Source organism: Balaenoptera ricei, chromosome 5, assembly GCF_028023285.1.
Source record: "Balaenoptera ricei isolate mBalRic1 chromosome 5, mBalRic1.hap2, whole genome shotgun sequence".
In the NCBI taxonomy this organism is placed as follows: Eukaryota; Metazoa; Chordata; class Mammalia; order Artiodactyla; family Balaenopteridae; genus Balaenoptera; species Balaenoptera ricei.
This window is the reverse complement of record NC_082643.1, coordinates 141905899-141928816: the sequence shown is the minus strand read 5'-3', so window position 1 is coordinate 141928816 and position 22918 is coordinate 141905899. Positions and strand designations below refer to the sequence as shown.

The 22918-nt window shown below is 57.6% G+C and overlaps 2 protein-coding genes across 4 annotated transcripts in view; one reads left to right on the top strand and one right to left on the bottom strand.

Moving 5' to 3' along the window:
- ZFYVE28 (zinc finger FYVE-type containing 28) overlaps window positions 1-15374 on the bottom strand; it is a 113579-nt gene extending 98205 nt beyond the window's left edge. For all 3 annotated transcript variants that reach the window (XR_009503500.1, XM_059924295.1, XM_059924296.1), the window contains exon 1: window positions 15304-15374. Coding sequence is in view for 2 of the 3 variants with exons in the window: in XM_059924295.1 (XP_059780278.1) it covers window positions 15304-15342 (39 nt within the window). In the remaining variant the exon portion in view is untranslated. The remainder of the gene's footprint in view (window positions 1-15303) is intronic.
- Window positions 15375-15961: 587 nt separating this feature from the next.
- Window positions 15962-22918, top strand: part of CFAP99 (cilia and flagella associated protein 99) — a 42809-nt gene continuing 35852 nt past the window's right edge. The window contains exons 1-2 of the mRNA XM_059924294.1: window positions 15962-16117; window positions 22550-22676. Coding sequence (XP_059780277.1) covers window positions 16059-16117; window positions 22550-22676 — 186 coding nt within the window. The 5' untranslated portion in view covers window positions 15962-16058. The remainder of the gene's footprint in view (window positions 16118-22549; window positions 22677-22918) is intronic.

Genomic DNA, 22918 nt, shown 5'->3' with positions numbered 1-22918 from the left:
CGCGGGATGGAGGAGACCCCCGCTGGCTCCCATCTGCTGTGCCCTCGGTCCCTTCTGTGTCGATGACTGCCACCCCCAAGACCCCCTGCTGGTCAGCACCCCGTCCAGAGAGGCGGCTCCCCAGGGTCAGTGTCCCCTGAAGAAAGACCCTGGGCTGTCACACCTGCAGGGTGACTGCACAGGGTCACGTGCAGAGGGGGCGAGAGGTCCTGGCGTCTCAGACACGCCGAGTTCCACACGTGGACCCATTTGTTCCATGAAGGCCCTCGGCCCCAAGCCTCTGCGGGGAGGCTTCAGGAAGCCCACCTCCCAGACTGGACGGCCTTGTTCTGTGCGCCCTGCAGGCCTGGGAGCCAGAGAACATGCCTGGGGGACGCTCTTGGTGATTTCCAACCTCCTGGGAGATGAAGCTGTCGTGTGGGCAAGCCAGGATCCCACAGGCTCACAGGGAGGTGTCCCTGCAGCTTTCGGGTCACTCAGCTCTCCCCCCACCGCACCCGTGACCATGCCGCCCTCTGAAACCGCTACTCTGGCCACTCGCTCCGGGCACCCAGCTTTATCCCCGAGAAAGTCCCATGTGAAGCCAGGGCCTCTGCTGCCTTGGTCTCTGCCGAAGTCCCAGCCCAGTGCCTGGAGCAAAGTACCTACCCAAGTACTGCCTGTTGAATGAATAAACGATTACCTTAACTGCCGTCCTGAGATGGGTAGGAGGGGCTCACGGCTTCCTTTCATCACACCAGACGGCGTACAGGGAACAGCCACAAGGAAACCGCCCCCCTCCCTCCTCTCTCTCCACAGCGAGACTCCGCCCCACGTGCACATCTGCGCAGGGTCCTCTCCCCCTGTCCCTGGCACTGTCCCCTTACCCGGAGGAGATCTCAGAGCAGGGCCAGGCGGTGGTCGGGACCCCAACCCAGCGGGACGTGAGCCACGCCAGCTCGTGCCCGCAGTCACCGGGCCACATGGAGCTGGGTTCTCCGTCACGCCTATCCAAGCTCCCTCAGCACAGGGCGGAGGGCGGCGGGCCAGGCCGGCGCCCACTAAGACGCACCATCACCTGCATCCTCCCCAGACAGAGCCCGAGGGAAACGCTCACCGAGCACAGCTGGGCAGGCACGCCCCGCGGCGCACAGGGCTCCGCTTCGGTGCCAGTCGTCTACACAGGGCCCTTCCCCGCGGAGGTGGCCAGAGCCTTTGGGTTTTTTGGTCGCTCCACACAAGCTTGCCGGCTCCTCCGGACGGGCACACAGGCCTGATCCTCCCTGGTTCCAGAGTTTCAGTGACAACAAGAACCTCCCAAAGGCCTCGGAGAACCACAGGTAGGGTGGACTGTTCTTTTTAACTTGATTGCACTTCATTCATCTACGTGAAGGGCCTTGTGGCTAGTGTTTTTATATGTTGTTGGTTCATCACAGAACATTTGGCAACATCAAATGACAGGAGATGACTTCCGTTTACATAAAACACGCACACAAAGCTAATCTCTTTGCGCTTCTCAGTTTGGCTGTTAAAGCACAGGTGTTTGAGCAGCAGTGACTCTAAGCAACCAGGTGTCCCAGACTGCCTCGGATGAGGGTCCTGGAGGTCACCAGCCACCTGGGCTTTGCTGGAGGGAGCAAGGCCAGAGCAGCAGGTCAAAGCTATTCACTCTGATCGACTGATGCCCTGCTTTGTCCACAAAGGACCAGAGGTGGCTGCTGTCACACGTGGCCTGAGAATGGGGCCAAAGACAGCACAGCAAGCACAGAAGTGGAAATGCCACCTCAGTAAGTAGGCCAGGCACAGCCCAGGTGTGACTCACCTGGGGAAGCAGGTATGCAGTCACACGACCCCTCCCAGCACCCCAGTGAATCCTGAGCTCCGAATTCTAAGAGGGACTTTTCACACGGGGTTTAGTGGGGAATCCCGCGGGGAACAGACAACAGGAGGTGAAGGCATTAACCGCCCCCTGGGGAGCCACCACCGTTGGGCAAGGCTTCAGGGGCCACGGAAGCTCTCGTGGGTGCAGGCTGGGTGGCCCACCCGTGGCGCCAGCCGAGGGCTCAGCTGATGCTCAGCAAATGTTCCCTGAAGATGCCAGTTCAGCCCATTCAGCCCCAAACCACCTCCCCTCAGATCCCGCCTGGGTGCTCCTGGTGAGGGTGCCAGCAGGGCTGGGGGCGGGAGCCTGTGGGCCCCAGAGTTCCCAGGCTTGAGGCAATGGGGAGGCCCGAGGCCAAAGATGAGCCAAACCCCAGGGCCATGGAAGCAGCTGGAATGTGCGGGAATTCCTGACGCACAGCCGAGTCCGCCAGCCCAGGGCTCGGCCACCTCTCCGGGTCGGCTCTGTGCAATCTCGCCATCGCTCAGGCTGCCAGACCAGGTACACAGACGTAGATTCCCATAGTTCTGAGGCTCTGAGGAGACGCTGTCCCTCTCTCCCCCGCAGCTGCTGGGGGTGCTGGCAATCTTGGCGTTCTTTGGCTTGTAGAAGCATCACTCCATCTCTGCCTCTGTCTGCACATGGCCTCCTCCCTGTGTGCATCTGTGCCCAAATGTCCCCTTTTCATAGGGACCCCAGTTCTGTTGGCTCGGGGCCCACCCTGATGACAACATTTTAACTAGACCCTGTCTCCAAATAAGGCCATGTTCTTGGGTACAGGGCTTAGGGCTTGAACTGTCTTTTGGGGGATACGGTCCAACCTATTAACAGCTGGTCACGCAGATCCTAAAATGTCTGGGTGGTGCCCATGTCCCACAAACTCGGACTGTAATCTTGCTCTCAGGACCAAGGAAGGTCTGAGCTTCGAGCCTGGCCCTTCGTGCCCAAGCCTGCCAGCCGCAGCTCCCCTCCTGCCCAGGCGTCCTCTCCGGCTGTCAGAACCTCCTGCCTGCCCCTGCCCAGCGTGCCCGTGGCCCCGTTCTCCAGCCTCCTGAGCACAGGTCACCAAGTCTGGCTCCTCTTCAGAGGCCCCCACACCTGGTTCGCACGGGCACTTGTGACGGCGCAGAGCTCTTTTCTAAGAGGGACCTCACCCACCTGCAGCCCCGGCACCCGCACCTGCTGCAGGGCCAAAGCCTCTGCCTGAGTGGACAGCCCGTTCTGGCTGGAACCCAGATGCAGAGCGAGGGCTCCGTCCCTCACCAGGGCCCAAATGCCCCCGTGTCCGAGAGCCACCAGAGGCAGCCACCGCCCGCAGCAACAGCCCAGGGGCAGCCCCACTCTCTGCTCAGCCGCGACCAGCTCCCGGGACCCAAGGCAGACAAAGAACGCCACCACCCCCATCCAGGGGACCTCGCCACTGCGCCCGGCGGGGGGTGTGGGGATGCCGCGTGAGAAAGGCCCAGTCACGCAGAGGAGAGTTGGCACACGCTACACTACCTCGGAGGACTCCTGGAGCGTGGGCCCGGCCCCCCATGAGCCTGGGGGTGTCGGAGGAGAGGGCACAGCCCATTTCGGAGGACCACCAGGCCTGCGATCCCAAGGAGTCTGTCGTGGTTGCTGAGCGCTGAGAAGTGGGGATGCCATCGGGACACCTGCTCACCAGGGTTGGGGCGGCCCAAAGGCCAGAGCACACAGGCCTGGCAGCCATCAGTGCCCCGTCTGGACGCCCTGTGGCTCTCACAGGCCCTACCCCCCTCCTCCACCACCCACCCTGCATTTGTCAAGAACCACAACGGGGAAAGAGTCTAGAAGTTCCTCACGATGTTAGGCACAGACTCTGCTCCTGGGTACCTGCCCAGGAGAATGAAAACATACGTCTACACGAAAACGTGTACACGAAGGTTCACAGCAGCCTTACTCACAAGGGCCAAAAGGTGGAAACAGCCCAATGTCCGTGGATGGATGAATGGACAGATAAAGGGCAGCCTATCCATACAATGGAATATGACTCATCCTTACAAAGGAAAGTCCTACACGTGCTACAACGTGGAAGAAACGCACGTGAAGAAAGTCAGACACAAAAGGCCCCATACTGTGGGGCTCCTTTTATACGAAATGTCCAGAAGAGGCAAATCCACAGAGACAGAAAGCAGACTGGAGGTTACCGGGGGCTAGGGGAGGGGAGAGTGGGGAGAGGTTACATCAGGGATACAGGGCGCTTCTGCGGCTGGTGGAAGAGTTTGTAAACCGGGGGAGACTGCACTGAATGGGCGCCCTGACATGGTTCACTGTATGTCATATGAATGTCACCTAGTTCTTTTAAAAAACAAGACATATAACAAAAAAACAAAAACCGACAACAGGCCTCATCAACAAGTCGATCTGTGCCTCAAAGCACATCCTTGGGAAAGCGCTGAGGGGAGCCCCAGACAGCAGGGCACGGACACCAGTCCACCCACACCGGGTCTGGGCCTTTGAAGTAGAAGCCACGATTCCCCGGCCCCTCACAGGCCGTGCTGCACAGGGAAAATGGGGGACATGTCACATGTGACACTGCCATTTGCCTTTCCAGTTTTGTCCCCATGGGGAGGCAGGGCGTCCACTCAACCGTCCTTGACTCTACGATAATCTGGAGCACATCTGTATAGACCAATCAGACCTCCCCAGGGCCCCAGCACCCGTTAGAGGCCGCACGCCGACCGCGTCCCTCGGCCCACGGTGGGACACTGGGGGCAGAGGTGGGGAGCGGGCCAGGCCCGACGCTGTGGTCTTGGTCAGAGGGAAGGTGCCGGTGGGCAGGGGGTGGTCCCAGTGCCGCTGGGACCGGGAGGGCAAGGAGGGGCAAGCAGGCGGTGCCGCCACGTGACAGTGGAGCCCAGCATCGTGCACTCGAGTCACCGTCACGCAAGTGGGCCCCTTGGTTCTCTCAAAGCAGTTTCCAAGCACCCACCAGACAGGCTGCCAGGGATCTAGGGTTCCGCCGTGAGGGGGCCCGCGCGGTGGGACGGGGCGCCGGGGAGGCCGCGGACGCTTGGCTGCCCCCGCGCCGTCCCTTCTGGGTGTCCCCGACTGTGGAGAGCTGGTCGGTGACCCCACGGTCCCAGAGAGCCCCAGCCTGCTCGCCCCAGCTGGCCCAGAGCCGGCCAGACACGGGTGCGCTGCGGGCACTCAGGCGGACGATGCCCGGGGCACCGGCGTGGCGGATGCCGGGGAAACGGCCCACCGTGAGCGCCTCGTCCGGCACCTCGCACGTCCCTGATCAGCAACATGAGCAGTGGGTGTCCGGGCGGGGTCCCCTCTGCCGGCCCCGCACGACCGGGCCCCCGGGAGCCGGGTCACGGGGCCGCGGGGCTGGGCGGCCAGCCCTGGGGGTGTCCGAGGGCCTCCCGTTCGGCCAAGGCACAGAGCCCGTCAACACAGGGAGCACATCCGTCACCCCCTCGGGTGAGGAGACCAGAGCTGACCCGGGGTCCTGAGCCCACGTCCTGCGCTTGTGCCCACCCACCATCCATGTGAGCAAAGCCACGGCCGGGCCTGGCTGTGGGGTAGGGGACGGACGCCTCCTAACAGCCTGCGGCCTCCAGCGCCCCTCTCCACACGGAGACAAGAGCCTAAACCAGCAAGACACACGAGAGCGCGAGAGACACCCAGCGGGGTGGGAGGTCCCGGGCTGAGCCGTCCTCCACGTGCAAGGGTCCTGTCCGGGGGCAGCGGCCCCCAGGACCACGTGTGACCACCTCCTCCTCTGGCACTCAGGGACACCTGTGCACGACCTCAAACGCGGGGGGAAAATGGCCCTGCACGGACCTCCAGTTACACAGTGCTGGCCAGTCAACCCAACAGACACAGCCCTTCTTCACGAGGCTCTTGGTCTGAGCAGAAGAGGTAAGGGATGGAAGTGAGGAGAGGGGATGCCGCGTCCCTGGCCCAGACGCACCCCAGGACGGAGGGGCCCACCCCCCAGCCCCCAGGACGGCCCTTGGCTGAGAAGGGCCCTCCCCGGGCAGCCCCGTCCACCACCCGTCCAGAGTGGTGGGAAGGCCGCCCTGAAGGGCCAGCCCGTCAAGGCCCAGCTTCCTCCCCCTCCAACCCCCGTCCCTCCCAAAACACCCCACCCGCAGGCAAATCCCCTGGAGCCTGCTTCCCTAGCTCGAGCCAACCTACTTCTCGGTGGGGTGGGTGGGTTACCTGTGGCCCTGCTTACAGCGCAGGGATAGAGACCCCTCCCCGGGGTTGCCCCTCCTTCAAGCTGCCCTGGGGCACCACCTGGCAGGCTTGCTCCATCTGCATTTCTGAGAACACCAATGCATTTGCCACGATTCCTAAAGCTTTATTTCTTGCTTTTTATTTACTGTGCTTTGGCTTTGCTGCTTTCTTGCCTCCTTTCCTGCTTCGACTGCATTGGTTACATCTACTTTATTCTTTTTTTCCCTCTCCTGGTCTGGAACTCACCCTTCTGTAGCTATCATCCTAGGGTTCGCCCGAGTTAATTCACACACTCAGCTCAGGGTCTGAGGCCGGCCAACACCTCCGGCCTCATCCTGAACCAGCGGAGGCCGTCCAGGGCGTTACGGGCGTTACCATCCAGGGCTTCCATCCCGGCTGGCTCTTGAGGCCCCTTGTCGCCAGAATCTCCGCTCCCGGCATCTGCCCCCACGCTCACTTCTGACTGCTTCTCGCCTCCCACTCCCTCCTTCTGACTTTGACTTTGCTTTTGGAGAACATCTCCCAGTTCTCTTCAGCAAGGATTTGGGGGCGGTTACTTTTTTGTCTTCGTGTAAAACTGTCTTCATCTGACTCTCCTCTGCGGATGGCAGCCCAGCCCCGGCCGGGACTCTGCGTGGAGCCAGGTGCCTCCTCCCGGCAAGATCCCTCAGCCCCCAGAGTCTCCAGGCCTGGAGGCCGCAGCCCGGCCCACTGTCCTCCCTCGAAGTCCCGACACGGCGTGCATCCAACGTGCCCGTCTACTTAGTAACGTTTACTCCGTTTAGGGCTTGGGCTTCACTGAACCTGAACATCCACACAGCTGACAAAAGCCTCCCCTTCTCTCTGGCCTCTCATCCTGGAAGCCCCGTCAGATGCACCTTGAGCCCCCTCATCCTGTCCTCCATGTCCCCGACCCTCTCAGGTTGCCTTTCACCTCCCTGGCCACCTGCTGGGTGATCTCCGCAACCACCTGCCAGGTCAGCGACCCCCTCCAACGTTTAACCCATTCCTCGGGGTGGGTTCCAGCTTTGAGTTTTCAAACCCAGTGACTGTCTTTTTCATTCTGGGAGCTCCATTTGGCCCTTGTTTAAAAGAAGCTCCATGTTGCCTTGTGGTTTCCTTTCCCCCCACACCTTGGACTGTTCTAAACGGCAGTTCCCTTAGCCTTTGCTGTTCCTGATTCTTGCTCAGGGAGAACCACTTTCTCGGGAGTTTTGTAACTTTTTACAGTGAATTCCACCTCAGAGGTGCGGCAGGAGGGCCCTTCTGGGATGGTTTTGCATTTTATTCCGCCAGGCACCCAGGTGACTCTTAGCACCAAAGGTTGCGGGGGGGGGGTGAGTTTCCCAAGCTCCCTGCCACTGAGGGCGGGGCTCCACGTGTGAATCCCTCCAGCCCACCCCCGCCGGCACTCAACGTGTGACCCAGCAGGCCCCTGTCCACCCACCCCTCTTCCGGGGGCTCTCGCCAGGCTGCAGCATCCCCGCCCCTACACCACCAGGAGGGAGAGTTGGCGGCCCCTCCCCCGATGGGGCACTGGCCCTGTGGGGACCTAGAAGCAGCTGGGCCTCGGAACGCCAAGCCCCTCAAGAGATGTGGCCCCGAGCATCTTTTCACTCAGCTGCGAAACATCTTTTCCCTTGTTTATCTCAAAAAACACTACAATTCGCAAAAAAAAAAATCTTTCTAAAATGCTGAAATTCTTTTTTTTCAGTTGAAGTGAAATTCACATCACGTACAAGTAACCATTTTAAAGTGTGCAATCCAGTGCCGTTTAGTGCATTCACAATGTTGTCCACTCTCCAGTTTTAAAACTTTCTCATTGCCCTCGCCAAAAGAAACCCCATACGTGTTTGCTATCACTCCTCATTCCACCCCCTACCCCGCAGCAACCACTGACCCACTTCCTGTCTCTGTGGATTTGCCTTTCCTGGACATTTCACATAAATGGAATCACACACTATTTGTCCTTTTGTGTCTGGCTTCTTTACACGTAGCATCAGGTTGTCAAGGCTCATCCACGTTGCACTAGGTACTTCATTCCTTTTCGTGGCTGAATAGTATTCCATTGTGTGTATATAGCCCATTTTATCGATATTTACCTGTTCACTGTTGATGGACATTTGGGCTGTTTTCACCTGGCTATTCATGTTACTGTGAGCATGGGTGTACAATTCTTAAATGTATCTAACCTCTAGGTGGTTGATTCTGCTTTTAGACCTTTTTATAACTACAATATCCCTAAAAACAATTGGAAACATTTTCAAAAACTGAAAATGCAAGAAAAGAATTACTGTTCTAAAGACATCATCCCTACAATGGGTACCCAGTGTACCCCCATGGTTGGAGGGTGGTTTGTCAAGGGGAAGGCATTAGCTGGAGCAAACCCCACCACGGCAGAGACTTACAGAGCCCCCCATGCAGAGCTCAAGGGACCCCCTCAGCCATGAAGGGAGCCCCATGTGAAGTGCCCCCAACATTCCCCTGTCCCCACCCAGCACGAAAACTATGAGAAAATGGAAGGGCTTCAAAATACTTACTGTAAGAAGGGAAAAAACATTCCATTCATCTTAACCAACTACTCTACATAAATTACCATAACATGAAATGTTCTATTCTACTTTTGCTTAATCTATTCAGATCAGTGGGAAAAAATCCATTCATTTTTGTCTTCCTCCTTCAAACACTTGAATTGCCCATCAATATCTAAGTTTCTTTGTAATCCAACTGTAAAAAGTACAGAAGTAATTGTTTCACCAAATGGAACTCATGTAAAAATTACAGAAGTAATTGTTTCACCAAATGGAACTCATGTAAAAACTGATGGCAGCGACAGTTCACTCCCACAGGACGCGCACAGCTCAGGATGGGGTGCTTACGGATTCCAGCTCTGGGGTCAGACAGACCTGAGTTCAATCCCAATCCTGCCTCCCCCTGCCTGTGAAGGCTCCAGCAAGTTAACCTCATTTGTAAGACGGGGTGCATTAGGATAATCAAAATGTTAACAAGCACCCCCAAAGCCTCAGTGCCTTAAGCAACAGAGCTCTATCCCAAGCTGTCACTCACACCCAGCCCCTTCCCCAGCTCCTGCACTGCCCCATGGCCCTGGGGTCCTCTACTGGATCCTGAGCCTCCTGCCAAGGAACCAGGGACGCAGACCACATCCACAGGAGGACAGCTCAAGAGGTCTGGTGTTGGGCCTGACACAGCGGACCCCACTGCTGACCACAGTGGCTGAAACTCAGTCCCAGGACTTTCACTTGGGAGAGGGTACCCAGATGGTAGGCAGCGTCTCTGCCACCGGGGAGGGCGCAGGTAACCGGACCCCCGGGACGCCGGAGTGCCCTGAGTCAGGGTCTGTTCCCAGCAAATGAGCACGAAAAGAAGTCGGGGGGGGGGCACCCGTCGAGACACTTCATTCTCAAAATGACCCAGTAGGAGTAGCCGGCAGCCACGATGGCCTCTGGGACTCCATAAAGTCCTCCACGCACGGTTCTGTTTCAACCCCACACCTCCGACCCACCTGCAAGTTCCGCTGATAGTGACAGAGGTCATTTCTTGAGCCATCACTGTGAGTCTTTGACAGAGATGGTCCCCTCAAGTTCCACGCAACGGGTCCCCTCACCCCCGCCTGGCAGACAGGGCTGCGGGAGGGGCCGTCAGGGTTCCCGCCCAGGCCCTGCTGCCCTGTCTGTGGCTTCAACACCATCAAAACACATAAGCCACGTGGGCCGCAAAGACTTAGGGCAATAAACACGGGAGAAATGCTGACAACTCACAACATTCTAGACATTTATTTGTCTTTGAACTGGAATCAGCTCCCCTTTGTCCACCTTTGTGTGGGCACACGGCACACACTTAAGGGCTGTGGCTACTCGATGCTATCAACTCCAGCAAGACTCTGCCTTCAAAACCAGCGGATGACCGTCCAGTCACTTACGGGCTCTCAGATGTGCATTTTCACACTTGTAAAACAAGCCTATCTGGTGTTCTGGGAACGCCTGGCAGCCTTAAGGAGAGGCACTAAAGCCTCCCGACATCACCCACCTCAGAATGGAGGGTCAAATGAAGTCGCCCAACACACTTCCCGTTCAGAGGGGGGCAGTACACCGAGGGTTCCCTCCCCGCCACGCCACCGCCTGCTGGATGCCAGGGCCAGATATCAATTAGGCGAAGCTTAAGCCTCCCTGCCTATGACTCACCCATTTAACAGAAACCGTATCATACATTTCCCATAAATACAATGCACTGATGGTAAAGCACAGAGCCCTAAGTGATGACATCAGAGTTGGCACAGAGTTGGCACAGAAATTGATGCTCGCAGCCTGTCTGCATCTCAGCCTCTCCCCTCCCGGCCAGTGTCAGCGGCACAGGCTGGGCGTGTGCGGCCCCACAAGCTCCCGCAGCCCCAGACAGAAGTACAGCGAAGCCTGGGGAGGGAGGCGAGAGCTGCCCCTGAGTCTACCTAGCAGAGCCGGCGTGAGTGCTACAAGCCTCCTTGACAAGTGGACTCTCGGGCCCTCCCCTCCGCCCAGGTGGACGATGCCTGTGCGTCGTAAGGAAGGCTCTCTGGGGGAGGTGGGGCGGCCAGAGCCGGCAGCAGGGAGGGGGGCCCAGCGCCTTCTGAATTCAGGGACAAAAAGCAGGTGCACTAGGCCAGCCAAGCCCACTCTGACTCAGCATAGCGGAGCATCCTTCCCGGGGCTTCCGAGCCCCACGCTGGGCCCGGCACCCGCTGGCAGAGGGAGCTCGGCGCTGGCACAGCCTGTGCACTGGGCGTCCGCACCACTGGCTCTCCTGCAGCTCACCTCGGAGACAAACGCGCAACTCCAAGGACAGCCTCAGCCGCAGCTGGGCACTCAGAGTTTATCGGCCGAGAAAGAACTAGGTAGCAGCCTGGCTAGACGTTAACACTAAAGTCCCAAGACCCTGGAGCAGTGTCTGTGCCCAGCGAGGGCTGCACTCAGTGCTCTGAGGACAGCCGCTCGTCTCCCACTCGAGCGGGCGGGGAGGGCGAGGCCCGTGCTGGGGCTGCCGCGTCCCACTCACGGTCACGCTCAGCCTCCTGTGCAGAGCCCGGGGCAGCAGGGCCAGGTCGTGGGAAGACCACCGTCTCACTCGCCTCCACCACGACCCCTCCCGCCACGCTCCGCACCGGGGGCTTTGCTGACCGTGTGGCTGGGCTTCTCTGGGTCCCCGCCATCCGTGCCATCACCGCTCACCCTCGGCCACCGTGGGGCAGCCGGTTAAGCACAAGCGAGCTGCTCATCTCCTGTGCGTGCCGGGGGCCGTGCAGACACAAGCCCGGCCTCTCCCCAGCCCTGGGGCCGCTCATTTAACACCTGAAGGGCCCCCAACTGCCGCTGCACTTCCAGGCTGTGGCCCCCTCCACCTGGTGGTCAACGTGCAGAGTGCCAGCCACCAACGGGCAGCTCCATGCCCACTGCCCACGGCCGGGGGGGCCAGGACTCTGGAAACAGGGAGGGGCCCTGGGCGTGGCTCTGGACGCCCAGCTGCTGACTGAGCCCAGGTTAAGTCAACAGCCACGGTGGGAAGCGCCACACACGTCCCCCCGCCCCCAGCCCACAGCAGGCAGAACTTAACTCTGCAAAGATCAAAGGGCTGTTCGTTCCAGAAGCGCACACACCCAGCAGGTTACTTGGCTTCTCTTTGAGAAGGCCATTTCATCCCTAATCTGAACCCAGAATACTGACAGAAAGTTTCCAGATAAACATCACTCGGCAAAGCACTGTGTTTACAAGGAATGCTTCCCCACGAAGAAGGGGGACAAGGAAAATTAATGACCCGCATCCCAGAAGTGGTTTGGGGGTGCAGACAAGACAGTTCTTCATGAGGTGCACGTGAAGCGTGGTAATTACCGTGGTAATTACCATGAGCGTGGTAATCGCCATCCATCTGGACAATGCCACCTACCCGCCAATCAATTCTTCCTCAAAGATGGAAAACACAAGTTCATCCTGTACCATTACTAACATGCTCCTTGACGGTGGCCAAGAAGACCTGGTGGGGGCCGGTCAGGGTCCTCCAACCCCCGCACCAGCACTTCACCCCTTAGCACAGTCAGCAGGGATCAACAAGAAAATTATAACCCAGCATGAAACACAAGTATTGAGACTTTTGTTTCAAATGAAGACCCCGGTATTCCAAAATGTTTCCCCTTCTGAACGTTAACTCTCTTTTGGAAAGCCTTTCCCTAAACAAAAGCAAAGACACTTAGAAATCCTGAACACTTTCCATGGAAAAAAATCATAATAGTGTTTAAAAGACTGCCTTAAAGAAAATAAATGGAAATGCGAGAGTCTGCAAATAACTACTGTACACATCAGGTTGGTTTGTTTGTTACTCAACTTCGGTAGTTATTAATGATTCAGATATCAAAAATTCTAAGTGTCGTATAAGAATGTTTTAAAGCATTTCCAAACGCTTTTTAGATCTACAAGAACAATGAATATTTTTGGTTTCAGAATGTTTTCCACTGCACTGTAATGAACAAGAAGCTCAGTGTTCAGTTTTAAACCAAAGCAGGGATTAAATCAAGAATTCAGTTTCAATTGTACATCTATCTAAATACAACAGTGCAAAAAATCCTAACTACAGGCAACAATCTCTCTGAGACACATCCTCCCACAGCTAACATTTAACACTTCAAGGCCCGGAAACCTCCCAGAACTGACTCCTGCTCACTTGCGCCCAAATGTGTTAAATTAGACAGGAAGGGGAAGCATAACATTCAATTCATAACCTGAGGCCAAAATATGAGCTTCGGTTTGAAAAATGAAAAGCTACTGGGGTGACCTAACCTACTCCAACCCTTCAAATAATTAAGACATTTAACCCCAAAGACAGATGTCCAAAAAGGAACTGCCATGCTCAGACTGACCGCAGGGCAAACACAAGGATCTCAGACAGAGATGTGTCTTGAGTCCAGGGGTCAGACAGCAGCCCAAGACACCACAGTGAAGGAAAGGAGAGGACCAGATGAAACGCTATCCCCTCCCTTCTCCTACGGCGCGCAGCTCTGGGCTGAGTCGCTGGGATTGGCTGACTCACCAGCTCTCCACCTTGCCCTGGTCAGCCCGGGGGCTGGCTTTGGAAGGGCAGCTGCCTGCTGAGAGGGAAAATTAGGGACACGACTCTTAATTCCGGGGCACAGTCTCATGGGTAGTATCATTTTCCACGTTTAAAGACTTTTCCCTAAACTGAAACAGGCAGGGCCACTGAAATTATTCAGCTGTAGATGAAACAGAGATTCCACGTTGCTTTTCCGTCCCTTCCAACAACGTAATACAGTTAGGCAATCCTAGAAACAAGTCCTCTTCCACAGCCACGTCTGGGAAAAGGCATGCGGAGCCCTAGGACCCTTGGCAAATGTGTTTTCAGAGACGCCAGAATGTTCCTATGATACGTTTCTCCGCTGGCCCTTGCCGTTTATCACTGAAAACCTGCTGCTGCGGCTCACCCTCACAACGGCCTTCTGACAAGTCCCCTTGGTCTTTCCTTAACTGGTGGCAGAAGTCACACAAACAAAAAGCCGCTCCTTGTACACACATCGCGTGCACAGGCTGCCAGCCTCCCCTGGCACCCTACCCAGCACCAGCAGGTAGGATCAGAGCCGCCTCGGGGGGACTGCAGCAAGGAGAGGGCTGGGCAGGGGGCTGCCAAGGGCAGGGAGGCCCCAAACCACAGGCAGCTCCGGGAAGCACCAGGGTCACACCAAAACACCACTAATAAGCAGCTGCTACAAAGACAGGGAGGTGCGAAGGGGGAGCAGGGCTGCGCAGCTGCACCAAGCAAGAAACAACCCGAATCCCCTCTGGGCCAGGCCAAGGCCGAGCAAGGGGCGGTCCCAGGCACCCTAAGCCCTCGACCCAACACTGGGAGAACTCTCCGACCCCAAAGGCGATGAAGCATGAGCCCTTCCGGTCCCAGAACTCGCCCCAGGACCTCGGGTGCCCATCCTCCAACGGACCCGCTGCAGGAGAGCACAGATTTCAGGAACACCTGCCCTCCCCAGCCCACCGTGGGAGATCACCCATGGCGGGGGAGGAGAGCAGAAAAGCCAGACCCAGAGAAGTGGTCAGCCCTGGGGGGTGGGGGCGTGGCGGGGGCAGTGTTCCTTGGGTCGCTCAGGCGCACTGTGGATGTCCGAGGCACCTAGACGTGACGACTGGCCCCACCCCGGCCAATACCCCCACCCCCAGCCAAGACCCCAGCGCCCCAGCCCTACCGCGGTGCCAACCCCCAGGGTTCGACCCCCGGACGCCTAGGATGCTCCCAGGACTCTGCGCCCGGCTCCTGGGCACCGCCGCACCCAGACTAGGACTAGCTCTGGCCGCAGCGGACACGAGCTCTGGGCGGGCGGCAGGGACGCAGCGCCCGCAGTGCGACTGGCGCAGCTGCCGAGGAGCAGGGCGCGCTGCCCAGACCCCGACCCCACGGCCGGGGAGGGGCGCTGCGCCGGGAGGACCCCACCTCTGGCCCCGCTGAGCCTGCGGCCCCGGGCGCGCTCACCCCGCCGCCGCCGGGCAGGGGACTGCCCTGGATTTGACAGCACGCGGGTGGGCACGGGCGAAGGATGGGCACGGGACAAGGATGGGGACGCGAACTGGGCCGAGGCGCGTATCGGTCCTGGTTCGGGAAGGCAGGGCCGGGACAGTGGGATGGGGACCCGCTCTGGACACAAGGAAGGAGGGGTCCGTCCGGGACCCGGGAGAGGGACATGGGGGTCCCCTCCAGAACCTGGGGTAAGTGGGGAGAGGGTCTGTTCCGGATTGCGGAGGGAGGTTAGGCGGTACATTCCGGGTCCAGGATAATGGCGGGGTGGGGGGAGGCAGAAGAGAAACGGGAGAGTCATCCCTGGTGTAAGGAGGGGGGATGGAAAGGTTTTTCCGGGACCCAGGAGAAATAGGAGGGTGTCTGCTCGGGCTGCGGGTCGGCGACCACGAGGTGTGAGCAGGGCACCACGCAGGACCGGAATGAGAAGGGAGAGGGGCCCATCTGGCAGCGGGCAGGCGTGGGGAGGTAGTGCACCCTGGCCCGAGGGTAAAAGCAGGAGGGGCGGTTTGGGACCGGGCGGGGTGGGGGGACCCGTGGAAGGGGGAGAGTGTGAGCAAGTCGCGGAGTGGAAGGTAGGGTGTCGGCGGCACCACGGAGAGGCCGGTCCCGACCGGGAAAGGGGATCTGCCTCGGCAGCGAGGGACGGGTCCACTCACCTTGGGTTTGTACAGCCACTTTCGGAACCTGTTCATCATCGCCGCGCCGGCCCGTCCCGGCCCCGGCGGCCCTCACCTCCGCAGCGCTGCGCCTGGGCCCGGCTGCGGCGCGGGGCGGGCGGACGCGGGGCAGGGCCGGGCCGGGGTCCCGCGTTGACCCGGGGCGCGGGGCGGGCGGCGTCAGGTGCGCGGAGCAGGTGCGCCGCCGGGAGATGCTCGGAGAGCTGCGCGCGGCACTGACCCGTAGACCCCGGTGGGCAGGCGGACGCGCGGACTGACCAGGCACGGGGGCGCCGGCTCCTCGCGGCTCACTGACACCAGGTGCCTCGGCCGGCCACCGCCGCCCGAGCCACACATGCGCCGACGCGCCGCGAGCCCCAGACCAGCCGCGAGCCACCGAGGCTGCCCAATCCGGTCGCTGCGCCGCGCCGCGCCCCGCCCGAGGCGCGCTCCCCCGCAGGCGACCCGGCGCGCCCGGAGGGGCCGAGAACTACAAGTCCCGATGGGCATTGCGGGGAAGGCGGGGCCCTGAATGTGGCGACCCTTCTGGGCCGCGGGCGCTGTGCATTCTGGGGGTTGTAGTCTTCCCGCGGACGGCTCCGGAGCGTGCAGAGGTTGCTAAGTGACAACGCCCAAACTGCGCCCCAGCACCGCCCCTGCCCTGAGGGTTGCCGGGGTTCTGGCGGAGCAGAAGTGGAAGGGGAGATCCACTGCTATTCCCCAGTCCCCTCGCGCCCGCCAGCCCTGCAATTGCTATGCGACCGGGCGGTGGCGAGAAGGGAGGTTCCGGAGCGCCCGCGGAGCCCGCTGACAGGTACGGGGGGAAGGGAAGCAGGCGAGACCCGAAAGGGGGGCGAGGCGTGTCCCCTCAGCACCAGCACCACCCACGTGCAACTTCCCTAGATCTGCGGGCCAGTTCTCGTCTTTCTTGCTTCCCATCTTCTTGCTTTCGCTCACCACCTTTTTTGGTCTTCTTCCCAGCTCCTTGACTAAAGTTAACGGTGCTTTTTTTTTTTTTTTTAATCGCCACAATAAACGATGCTTTTTAAAAAGATATTCTCCCATATTCACTACTTCCCCTAGCCATGCCCTAATTTGGATCCATAAAAACAATCAACAAAATCTGAGAATCTATTAAGTGCTAAGCAGAAAGCTAAAAACAAGTGTGTGGTCTCACTTTAAACTCCCTCTGGTACCTGAAGAATCAGGCACAAAGAGGCTGCTGCGCTCTGGCTGTAGGAAAGAACCCTCCCCCAACCGCCTTGCGCTTTCCCCTGCCCCCACCCAGCACCACTTTGGGTACGTGCAGATTTAGGGTGCACAAGAGGGAGGTAACTCTCTCTTGATAGAGGATTTATTCTCTGCTGCTCATGTTATCACTGGCCCAGGGTCCAGGTGCTCAGATGGGCTGGACTCCCTGGCCCCTCTATTCCATTAGAGTCAATTTGAGTCTAGGCACAGGCAGCCGTGAGATTTCCCTGAGTGCTGGCAGTCCTCCGTGTTCGTTTTTGAGTACCTGATTGATCCTCCCCACTCCCCTCCAGCTACCACCCAGTCACTTCTCCCCTAAAGAGCAAAACCCCTCCGGAGGTGCCTCTTATCTCCAATTCATTTCCACCTTTTCTCTCTTGAGCCTGCTCCAATCAGATTTTCACCTAGCCCCTCCTCCCAGGCTCTTTATCTAAGTCATTCTTGACCTCCATGTTGCTAAATCCAACTATGAGAGCTCAGCCCCACCTCTTCCAGGAACAAGTGTCCCAGCTGAGTACTCCCCTCCTGGACACACTGTCCTTACTTGGCTGGAACAGATCTCACTCTCTGCCTCTCCTCCTGTGGCTGCTCCTCCTCAGTCTCCTTGGCTGGCATCTCCTTGCTCCTCAACATCCTGACACTAGAGCCCCGGGACTCGGTCCTTGGAAGCCCCTCTATCCACCCTCTCCCTGGATGATTTCCTGCGGTCACATGGTTCAATAAACAACCATTTTCTCCTGACCTTCCAAAACCTGCATCTCCAGCCTGAACCTTGCCCCACGACTCTAGACCCCTTTTCCTGTTCTTTGCCAGTTGGATGTCTACCAAATTCCCCCAAACAAAACGTGTCCAACTGCACTCCCAGTCATCCCCCATAAATCCTGCTCTTCCCCCAGCCACTGTTTCCAGTCCGAGAACTTGGGTAGACACTCTGTGGGTGTGCCCTTGGCCTACTCCAAGTCTGGGACTGTTGTTGCTGCTCAGAGCCTCCCTTCCTATGCTTCCCAGTTTGAAACTGTGCTCAGGATGAAGGCTGACCTCAGGGAAATGGGTGTATAGTTAGGATTAGATTCAGCTTTATGCAACGAAAAATTTCAACATCATAGTGACCCAAACAAGATTATTGGTGTTTCCATAAAATAGGTCCATGGGGAGGCAATCTTGGGAGATATGACACCCCCAAAAGTCATCAGGGATCTGGGCTCCTCTAGCTTGCTCTTCTGCCATCTTTGCATGTTTCCTCGTGGTCCAGAATTGCTGCCTAAGTTCCTCCCATCACCCCTGAGTCCAGGCAGCAGGGTGGAAAAGAGAAGAAGTGTATGCTCCTCCCTTTCAAGGAGACTTTCCGGAAGTCTCTAACTCTTCCACTTCTTGGCATACCCAGATGCCAGGAAGGCTAGGAAATGTCATCTTTCAGTTGGGCAGCAATAGACTCAACTAAAAATCAGGGTTTTGTTACTCGGGAAGAAAGGAAGAGTGGAGATTGAAAAGCAACCAGCAAAACCTGCCACATGGGTCTGTACTTTAAGCAAAGCCATCAGAACATGACTTAGCAGAAATCCTTAGTAGACTGGCTTTAATCAGAATTAAAAGCCAGGAAAAGAATGTATTTTAATTAACACACATTTGGGATCCATGTAAATGAAGCCTCTCTAGTGGTTGAGAGTGTTGAACTAGTGTGTGTCTGATGGAATTTAAATCTCCTCATGTAATCTCATTTCTGTCTGTAAAGGATTTGCTAAGAAAAGACTTGGTCCAGCCCACCTTTAAAGTTTTCTTAAATATGGGACAGTCAAGTCCTGTGAGTGGAGTTAAAATTAATATTAAAAAAACAATAAGCTTGGGAATTAAATCTCCCTACCCACACGTATGGTTTTACACCATTAAAATAAAGCTGAGGTGCTAAAAGCATGCATCAGGATTGGATGAACTTCAATACCTGTTTCCTACCGAAAGTTGTGACTATTTTGACTAAGATTATAGGCTAATTTCAGTGGGAATGCAGAACTCTAGTGTCTCTTCGCGATGTCCACCCGCATGGGCAGCTCTCTGTGCCAGGTGTGGGGTGCCCAGCTCCCACCCCGAGGAGCCCTCAGGCCTGACAGTGAGCCAGAATTGCAGGGGGGTCGGGCCCAGCAGCCACAGCGCCCCCCCCCCATCCTCCACCCAGCCCCTCCATTCATTGCTTCCGGTCCCTTCCATCCAGGCCCCTGTGAATGCGGGGAGGGCTTGGGTGGCTTTCTTGCTCCTCCTGGACTTGCATCATCACTAAAGCGCCCATCAAGTCATCCTTTCTTCAGAATGTTCTGGCTCCAGGACAGGAGGGGAGGGCAGGAAAGCCCTCCTGCCTGGGTGCAGCTTCCCCTACACACACACACACACACACACACGCACGCACGCACACACACACACACACACACACACACACGCACGCAGACTGTGCACTCTCACCACCCACGTCAGGTACAAGAGGGGGCACTTTCCATCCCGTTCCTCCAGGCTGAGCCCATCCAGGGCAGCCCACCACATGACCACAATGGGGTGGGAGGAGGAGAAAAACTCAATCCTTAACATTGTTTCCATAAATACAGACTTTTTACCTAGGTTCAGGACTCGCCTTTTGAGCCCTGGAATGTGACTGCTATTTCCCTTTACCGTGTTGACATGGGTGCCTCTTTCACACAGTTCTGGGATCAGGCAGAGTGGCTGGTGGGAGGACTTTAGACCCCAGCCTGGGCCTCAGCAGTTGCCACAAGCAGAAAATCCTCCTTGGGGATGAAGAGGCTGACCCCCCGACCCCAACCCCCAGCTCAAGGCTGGTTTGTTCTCTTCCACTTTAACCTGCCTAGTAAATATTATTGGGATATCTATTATTTTTCAATTAAATGAGACAGTAAAACTGAACTCTGTTGAACTGTAGGATCTGTGGAAGCAAAGGTTTAAAAAAGCACTACTATGATCTTTGGGTAGGTCTATCTCTGGATGTTAAAGCTGTCTTTCAGATTGAAATACAAGCACCATTTAGGGTGCTTGATCCTCTTGTACATTTTTACAGTCCCTCATTCATTCCACAGACAATTCTGTGGCTCTCACTGGATGCCAGCTCTGGGGTAAGGGCAGAGAATTCAGAGGTGATAAGGCAGGGCCCTGCACCAGAGGCTCACAGGAGTGTAAGGGAAGTTTGGGTGACTTCGGAGTAGGCACAGAGAAGGGGAGAGCTAAGGGAGGAGGAAGGGAGGCTTCACAGGTGGTGATATTTGAATGGGGTGTTGACGGATGCCTAGGAGCTCACCAGGAAGAGCAGAAAGAAGAGTATTTGAGGCTCTGGAGACACATGTGATGGGGCTTCTGAGCCAGTGAGAAGCCCAAGTGGACAGGGCTGGGGCGAGGAAGGAAGAGGGTCCAGGGGCTGTGACCCTGGGCTGTGAAGGGGTAGGACAGGCTGAGGAGACCCTGCTGGGTCCTGCAGCAGCTGAGAACTTGGAGGATGTGTTAGTGATGGATGGAATGGAAGGGGACTCCCCTGACCGGAGACCACTCCTCCCAGACCTCCCGCACTTCAGAAAGCGGCACTACCACCTGCCCTGAGGCAGTGACGCGTCCTGGTGGTGCCGGCAGATGGCTTACTCAGCACCCATGGCTCACGAGCACTTTGGGACAAGAACTGATGTGGAAATAGGAACTCTCAGGCACCCCCATAAGCCTTCGTGGGTCTTGGCCTTTGCTCATGCAGTTTGCCCTGGTTTCCATAGACCCCATCTCCGGATCCACGGACCCTCCTGAGACGTGGTCTCCAGGGCCTGCCCTCGGCATCAGGGCTTCAAGCCATTTCCAGCACATTTCCGAGTTCCAAGAGACCTTTCTTCTGGCCTCATTCGGGAGAGGCTCCTGCCGGCTTTTGTGTCCATGCACAGCTGGGGCTGGGCCCTGAAGCAGCCCCTAAGGAGCTGCCCCAGTCAAGCCTCTGTGCTGGGTGGCGCTGGGGCCCATGTGTGCAGCTGGCAGAGGGGTGAGGACGCATCCCCGGGCTGACAGGCAGGCAGCTGTGGAGCTTCCTTCCCTGTCCTTTTTTTTTTTCTGGCCGCATGGCATGTGGGATCTTAGTTCCCCGACCAGGGATTGAACCCACACCCCCTGCGTCGGAAGTGCAGAGTCTTAACCACTGGACCACCAGGGAAGTCTCTCCTTCCCTATCCTGATGAGGGCAGGTGTCAAAGCCTCGGTAAAACTGCTCCAAAACGGGGGACCTGAGAGGTGCAGAGCTCCCCTTGGAACCCCTGTCCCCCGTGCTCTGGGGCCCTTGGCCTGCCACCTGCTGTCACCTTCCTGGAAAATCTCTGGCTTCCCAGTCCCAAGCCTGTTCCTTTCTGGGCTCCCTCCCCGGGCCGGGTGCAGCGCCCCCCCAATCCACAGAGCCGTCATTCTTCTTGGTTGGAGATGGGTTCCCTGAACCCTGGTGCCCAGAGTTACCACTGCACCCCTCCTGTCCCTTCCTACACGACCTGCTTCAGGGCGCTCAGGGACCCTGTCCCTCAGTTCTGGGATATTCCCTTGCATTATGTCGCTCCCATTTTTCTGGAACCCCTGTTGATTGGAATTCAGATCTTTTGGAGTGGTTCCCCGATTTTCTTGGTGTTTTTCTCCTACTTCCTACATCTTCATCTTTTTCTGCTCTCTGGGAGATTTCCTCAGCTTTATCTTCTGCCTCTTCTATTTATATCTTTAGTCCTGCTGTCATATTTTAATTTCCAAGAACTCTTTCTTTTCCTGCAGATGTTTCTTGGATACCGTATCTCTCTCCATCTCTCAGAGGTGGTATAGTTGTTTGTTTCCGGGGTTTTCCTGCTGTGTATGTTGTCTGCTTTCTCCTACTTCCTTTTTTGCTGGTTTCTGTTTCCAAGTTTGGTGTCAGAGGCTCTCTGCAGTGTCTGGTGGCATTTGGCCTTTGTTCTCTTTCAAGTGACGGTGGGGAGGGGGGACTCACCCAGTGGACCGTGATTGGCTGGGATTGGCCATCTCACTGGTGACCCCCAGTGTCAGTGTATGTGGCTTTTGTTTTTTCACTCAGTCTCCATCCTGGAGTGCCTCAGTCTGGGTGCTGCCATCCAGAGCCATTCCAGCCTGTTGGGTGGAGAAGAGGTACCCCTGCTGTCCCCAGGGCACTAGCAGCCTGGCTTTGCCAATAGCTGGGGCCCAAGAAGCCAGCAGCACGGTGACCCAGGGAAGCTGCCCAGTCAGCGTGGAACAAGGGGGGATGAGAGAGGAGCTCCTGGGGGGCTTGGCCACCCTGCTCTGAGGACAATTTGGGGGTCACCTGTTAGAACCACTTCCTGGGGTCCCATTCCTACCCCAAGCGGCTTCTCCAGGGTCTGCCAGAGAAGGGCTCTGAGCAAGCCAGTCTCCTGAAGCTGGTCTGTTTCTGGAATGCTCAGGCCTGGCCACTTACCGGCTATGCATCCCCTCTGGGTGCTGGTTACCTCATCTTTAAATTGGGGGTATTGAACGTGGTGACCCGAGGATTCTCCTTGCCCCAAACTTTTGTGTTTAGGTCCCCCTCTCCCTCCGAGCAGGGCCTGCTGAGTCATCCACCACCAAACCCCAGGTGGGCTGAGGGCCGCTCAGGCTGACTCACAAGGTGCCTCCACTCTCTGGCCTGGCCTCTCCCAGGGGTCATCCCCACCCGTGCACAGCTGGAGGGCTTGGGGCCACGTGGGGCAGCCAGGGAGCCTCCAGGGGCGGGGCAGAGAGGGCTGCTGGGGCTGTGGGTGAGTGGGAGCCTGGGGGCGGGCTCCCCAAGGCCTGCAGGGACACAGCCCAGGAAGTGGGCCTGGGCTTACCCCCGCCGGGGTCCCCACTTCCCTCCAACACTCCTCGCCCCGCGAGGTCCCAGGCTCCCTGGTGGACCTCCTGTCAGTTTGGTGAAGGTCCTTTGCCACCTGCCGAGCTGACAGCCCAGGGTGCGTGGAGGGCGTGACCTGGCACGGTTTGCTTTTAGGGTCCCACCTGGGAAGATGGCCTACGATGGAAAATGCATTGAAACTGTGATTAAGCTACTGGACCAATTTAAACCTGAGAAGGAGAGTCCCGAGCAGTTCCTGGAGGCTGCGGCCACCTCCCTGCAGGTAGGGTCCGAGTGGTGGCTCAGGGCTCACGGGGAGTCTGTAGCAGTGACACCTGTCAGGAGCTTTTTTTTTTTTTTAATTTATTTATTTTACTTATTTATTTTTGGCTGCGTTGGGTCTTCGCTGCTGCGCGCGGGCTTTCTCTAGTTGCGGCGAGCGGGGGCTACTCTTCGTTGCTGTGCGTGGGCTTCTCACTGCGGTGGCTTCTCTTGTTGCGGAGCACGGGCTCTAGGCGTGCGGGC